We start from the raw sequence: 6649 nt of genomic DNA on the forward strand, positions 1-6649 counted from the left end.
CAGTTATCAGAGCCCTGAATTTCATGGAGAACGAGCCACCTGCTCAAGAGCACTCCTTTTCCCTCAAGCGGGTAAAATGTCCCTCCCGAACTTTTCCTATGACAGGGAATTTGAAACTATCGTGGCTAAACTTTGGAAACATCCTGAAAAGCGCTTCCCGGGAAAGAAGCAGCTACACATTCTCGTTGGTCGATGGGCAGAGTCCCCTAAGGTGGGCCTGCCGGTTTCTCGCCTGTCTTCCAAGACAGTTTTGTCTCTGCCAGACGGTGTCTCTCTCAGGAACACTATGGATAGGCAGATTGAGTCTTTGTCCCACCTTTGCCCCCGCCTGGTGGCAAAGTTCATGTCTGCCTGGGCAACAATGCTTCGCCAAGGCATCCTAGCTGCAGCTTCTCTGGATGAGATGGCGGACTTGGCAAAATAGATTTCCCATGCCGGCAAATATCTTTTGACCGCCTCTTTGGATGCAGGCTGTTGCTCCGCTGTGGAGAACAGCAACATCATTGCTGTGTGCCGCATCCTCTGCTTAAAGGTGTGGATTACAGATCCATCCTCAAAAAAAAAAAATCAAGAATCAACTTTTTTCTTCCCTCACAGGAGGATGTTTCTTTCGGTCTCATTTGCTAAGACATCCGTAGCAGGCGCCAGAGGTTCTTCAGGCTGTCTCTTCCCTGCTACACTCAGGGGTAATCGTACCCGGAACAATTGCTTTTCAGGGTTCTACTCTAATCTTTTCGTAGTCCCGGAGAAAGTTGGATCTTTCCATCTGATTATAGATTTCAAGCGATCAAATCCTCATGTTCGGATCTGTCATTTCAGATGGAGTCCTGCCGTGGCTGTGACCAGAGCCTTCAGTTCACCTTAAGAGTCAGTGATAAGCGGTCATAGAGGATCGCTTAGGAAGCAACCCAGGGGCAGACAAAAATGTCAGGTCTCCACCGCAGCTCCAGCCGAAAACCTCCAATGGAGGATAGGAGCAATGAGAAAATGGAAACGGTCTTAGGAGCGCAGGAAAGAGACTCAGACAAGAGATGGGGTTAAACCACAACGCGTTTCGACGGAGGATCCGTCTTCATCAGGTGGAAGCTTACATAGGGTGATCACTTCACGTTCATTAACAAATTGTCCTTCCTTCTCTATGTCCCTCTCTGGTTCATCCCCTGGAGAAGTCCCTTCACAAGTTAGATCTGGTCAGAGCTATCCGAGTATATCTCTCAAGGACTGCTCCCTTTCGTCTCTCAGATGCCCTATTTGTCATCACTGAAGGTCATTGTAAGGACTAACAACTTCCTCCGAGGTTTAAGGCTCACTCCGCTTGGGCAGTTTGTCACCAGGCTTCGGCTTAACAGATTGTTAGCTGCGATCTGGTTTTCATTGTACTCTTTCACGGCGTTTCATACCCATGTCTCGTCTGATGCAGACCTGGGAAGGAAGGTGTTACAGGTGGTGGTTATGCATCTGTGGACCGAGGTTTATTTCTTTGCATTGTTTTCTGTTTCCCACCCTTGGGAACTGCTTTGGGACGTCCCATGGTAACCCCCCAATGAAGCGATAGAGAAGGATTTTTGGTGCTCACCCTAAAGTCTTTCTTGAAGCCTTCATTGGGGGACACAGCACCCTCCCTAACTGTTTGTACCGTTTTTGGACCTACGTGCCTTTTGTTGCTGAGTTGGTGCATATGTCGAGTTTTTGGTTATTTCTCCTGCTTTAACACTAACTCAGGTACTTGGGTCCTGTCAGTGGGTGTATACTACTGGGGAAGAGCTATTTCCTTTTTTTGCCTAGTGTCAGCTTCCTAGCGACAGTAGCATACACCCATGGTAACCTGTGTCCCCCAATGAATGCTCCAAGAAAGCGATTTTACGGTGAGTACCAAAAATCCTTCTTTGGTCATTAACAAAAGTTCATCTCAATATTTTGTTATATATCCTTTGTTGGCAATGACAGAGGTCAAACGTATGTTTTGGGCCTGTCACTGGGCAACAGACTTTCAAGTCCATCCAAAGGTTTTCTATGGGGTTGAGATCTGGAGACCTGGCTAGGCAACTCCAGGATCTTCATATGCTTCTTACGAAGCCACTCCTTAGTTGCCCTGGCAGTATGCTTGGGATCATTATCATGCTGAAAGACCCATCCACGTTTCATCTTCAATGCCCTTGCTGATGGAAGGAGGTTTGCATTCAAAATTTCACAATACATGGGCCCCATTCATTCTTTTACGTACACGAATCAGTCGTCCTGGTCCCTTTGCAGAGAAACAGCTCCAAAGCATGATGCTGCCACCCCCATGCTTCACAGTAGGTATGGTGTTCTTTGGATGCAACTCAGCATTCTGTCTCCTCCAAACACAAGTTTTGTTACTACCAAACAGTTCTACTTTGGTTTCATAAGACCATATGACATTCTCCCAATACTCTTCTGGATAATCCAAATGCTCCCTGGCAAACTTCAGACGGGTCCAGACACGCATCGGCTTAAGCAGGGGGACACGTCTGGCACTGCAGGATCTGAGTCCCTGGCGGCGTAGTGTGTTACTGATGGTAGCCTTTGCTAATGTGGTCCCAGCTCTTTGCAGGTCATTCACTAGGCAACCCCCCCCCCCCCCCCCGTGTTTCAGGGATTTTTGCTCACCGTTCTTGTGATCATTTTGACCCCACGGGGTGAGATCATTATCAGTGTTCTTGTATGTCTTACATTTTCTTATCATTGCTCCCACAGTTGATTTCATCACACCAAGCTGCTTGCCTATTACAGATTAAGTTCCCAGCCTGGTGCAGGGCTACAATTTTGTTTCTGGTGTCCTTCGACAGCTCTTTGGTCTTCACCATAGTGGAGTTTGGAGTGTGACTGTTTGAGGTTGTGGACAGGTGTCTTTTATACTGATAACAAGTTCAAACAGGTGCCATTACTACAGGTAATGAGTGGAGGACAGAGGAGCCTCTTAAAGAAGACGTTACAGGTCTGTGAGAGCAAGAAATCTTGCATGTTTTTAGCTGGCCAAATACGTATTTTCCACCATAATTTGCAAAATAAATCTTGCCAAATAAAACAAGGTGATTTTTGTGTATTTGTTTTCTCATTTTGACTCTCAGTTGTGGTCTACCTATGATGTCAATTACAGGCCTCTCATCTTTTTAAGAGGGAGAACTTGCACAATTGGTGGCTAACTAAATACTTTTTTCCCCACTGTACCTATAAGGTAATGCAGCTTGTTTTTTGTTTCTTTTTTTTTTTTTTGGGGGGGGGGGGGTGAAAGAAAGCAGCCATGTCTTTCATGGTAGCTTATACCGTCCAACCCTCTATTCATAGTGAAGTGTATGTTTGTGTCTTCCATTTATTTGCATAACTATTGTCTATTTCAGTGGCCCTTTCCAGCTCAGGGAGCAGCAGGATCACAGTACAGGTAGAGATAGGGAGCCTAAATTTAATATGGGCACCCTTTGCCACGTTGAGGAGGAGCTTAGTGCCGGCCTAAGAAATCCCTCAAAAGCTGCCAGTCTCTGTCTCGAATGTTAAAAAGGGAATTTTGCTATATAAGAAAAAAATAATTTTGTACATTTTAATTATTATCTTTGTTTGCGAACACTGGGTTACAGTTTTATTAGGTTGAAATCTGTATATTAAAAATAAAAACAAAAAATATTTCACGCTCCTGGTATAATAAGGGCTTGTGGCTTCACACTTGGCATCCAAGAAGAATGATCGGACTATGATAGTTCTACAATGTAAATTGTCTCTCAACTCCGTGGCTCACGATTATTAGGTGGAAATTAATCTATGCAATACTTTTTGTAATTGTTTGCATAATTCAGCTTTTTTCTAATAAATTTTATACTTTAAAACTTTAATTTTGTTGTTTTTACTGGGGTGGTATATGTGGGTAGGAGAGGAGTATGGAGTAATTGGGGAGGAGGCATCTCGGGACCCAATTCTCCACCGATCTGCAGGACAATAATAGTAATTAAAAAAAAAAAGTGAAATGTGGCCTCCATGCAATGGACTAAATAATTGCCTTGATCTTTGTCAGGTTCCTGAAGTTTTTGCAGCGTAACAGAGGCAGTATCCTGAGAAGAGGCGCTGCCATGAAGAGAGCCCTTGGTCTGTACAATGTTATGTATGTGTCACATCTACATGATGTCAAGACACCAGGTTTCCAGCAGGACATTGCCCCATCACTCTGCCTCCCCCTACTCGTCTTACTCTTAGTTTTTACGGATAAATGAACGCATCACGCCATTCACATGATGCAAATGTGATTCCTCAGACCAGGCCGCCGTCTTGTCATTACTCCCAAGTTTTCATTGTAAGCAATTTTGGCTGTGGTCAGGGGTCAACATTTGCCCGCAGACATGTCTCCAATTAAACTGCTCCATACAAAACAAAAGGGAATATGACTGCTTTGATCCCTTTCTATGCTAGATGCAATGCTCTGCGTGTCCTGGTACCTTTATTACCTGCGATGCTCTGCATGTCTACACAACAGAAAGGGATATGAGTTCTGATGCCTTTCTATCATAGCTGCAATGCTCTTTATGTCTTAGTACCTTTCTATCTTGGCTGTAAACCTCTGTAATCTGGTACCTCAGTGCTCTGCATGTCTGGTACCTTTCCATCCTAACTGAAATGCTCTGTATGTTCTGGTACTCTTGTATCCTAGCTGCAATGCTCTGCTAGTCTTAGTACCTCTCTGTGCTAGCTGCAATGCTCTACGTGTGCTGGTACATTTCTATCCTAGCTGAGATGCTCTGCATGTCCTGGTACTTTTCTATTCTAGCTGCAATGCTCTGCGTGTGCCTGTACATTTCTATCCTGAGATGCTCTGCATGTCATGGTGCTTTTCCATCCTTGTGATGTTCTGCCTGTCCTGGTACCTTTTTCTATTCCAGTTGCGATGCTCTGCATATCCTGGTACCTTTTCTATCCTAGCTGTGATGCTCTGCAAGTCCTAGTACCTCCGTCTTATCTGTGATGCTCTGCCTCTCCTGGTTCCTTTCTATCCTAGCTGTGATGTTCTGTGTGTGCTGGTACCTTACTATCAGAGCTGCAATGCTCTGCATGTCCTAGTACAGTTCTATTCTAGCTGCGATGCTTTCTGTATCCTGGTACTTTTCTATCCTAGCTGCAATACTCTGCAAGTCATAGCTGTGATGCTCTGCCTGTCCTGGTACCCTTCTGTCCTAGCTGCGATGCTCTGCGTCTCCTGACATCATTCTATCATACACTGCAGAAGTTTGTTCAGCAGTCTCTGCTCTGGTAACTCTTCTGCATATAATTTACATTTTTCTAATTGTGTTTTTTGTTTACCAAGCAGATAGAATTAGTTTGGATTTTGTTGCAGATTAAATCCCTCCAACGTGGTCGAGTAAGAGTGTAATGACCAGCACCGCTGACGGGGTGCTCTATAACAGCCGCGGGGAAGCAGAAAATAGCCTGAAAAGAAAAAATCTTTTAAAACTGCATTCCCATAGACGCAATTCGGGAACGCTGACTGCTCGTGTACAGACCCACGAGTCCTCGCTCCTCAATGTAAAGGTATCCAGGCAATACCCCATTCGTTACCTATAGATGGAATCACAGGAGACGCTGGCCCGTTAATGAGCGCCCGCTATACACCAAGGTCACGCCCAAGATACCGGTATACAATATATTAATGGTTGTGTGGAGCAGAGACTGAAGAAACATATCTTACACACTGGCCGTAGAGAGAAAATACAGCCACAAGTGGGGAAACTACTACTACTAACATCCATCCCACAACAAAGAGGGAAAAAGGAACACAAAATAAAATTATTTTTTTTGCAGGGAGAGTCATGGTTTTGAATGATGCCATTCCCTTTACCATATAACATTCTAAAAAAAATAGGAAAAATAATCCAAGAAATTGGTGGAAAACCAGAAATGGCCATCATTGCTCTTTATAAGTTTTGTTTTTCCAGGGTTCATTGTGTGGGAAAATGACATTGCAACATTATTCTCCAGGTCACCAAACTTATTTTATGGTGATTCCAAAAAATGGCAATTCTGACAGTTTTGATTTTTTTTTTCTTATATGGCGTTTCCAATATGGGTTAATCATAGACAAGATTTTTATGGACAGAGATTGAAATGTTTTATCTTTATTTACTTTTGAGATGGAGGCAATTTAAACTGCATTTGTATTTTATTTATTTTTTTATTCCTTCTAGAGTAAAGATCGAGTAAGCCCCCTTAAGATGATAGAGTAGGTACCTAGATTGATTTCTACGACGAATGACACGTTCTTCAGGCTCGTCATGTACTTAGAGAGCATAAGAATAAATTTAGAACACGAAATTCCATGAAATGCAGATTAAGACCTTTACACATATGATCCCAGCGTTCTACATGATAAAGGTATACACATTTATATCGCAGTGCTCGCTAGTTCACCTGTATTTATGCTGTGGGACAGAAAACTCGCATTTACTTCTGCCGCAGAGAGGGAAAAAAAGACTTAAAAGGGTTACTCACATTTTCATAAAGAGGTCTAGTCGGCTAGTTCTTGTAAATACAATTACTTTTGCAATTTACTGCACATTAAAAGTTTCAGCTGTTTCTGAGCTATTAAGTTTTTCTTTTGCTTACACCTTGTTGCTTAGGATACCGACCACCACTGCTATACAGCAGAAAA

General features: G+C 43.5%; 1 protein-coding gene across 1 annotated transcript in view; it reads left to right on the forward strand.

The window, feature by feature from the left end:
* Positions 1 to 6649, forward strand: part of DORIP1 (dopamine receptor interacting protein 1) — a 42502-nt gene extending 35853 nt beyond the window's left edge. Inside the window, exon 5 of the mRNA XM_073577785.1 lies at positions 4028 to 6649. Within this exon, the coding sequence (XP_073433886.1) occupies positions 4028 to 4223 (196 nt within the window). The 3' untranslated portion in view covers positions 4224 to 6649. The remainder of the gene's footprint in view (positions 1 to 4027) is intronic.

This window comes from Dendrobates tinctorius, unplaced genomic scaffold (genome assembly GCF_039654945.1).
Source record: "Dendrobates tinctorius isolate UK_male_01 unplaced genomic scaffold, ASM3965494v1 ptg000057l, whole genome shotgun sequence".
Lineage (NCBI taxonomy): Eukaryota > Metazoa > Chordata > Amphibia > Anura > Dendrobatidae > Dendrobates > Dendrobates tinctorius.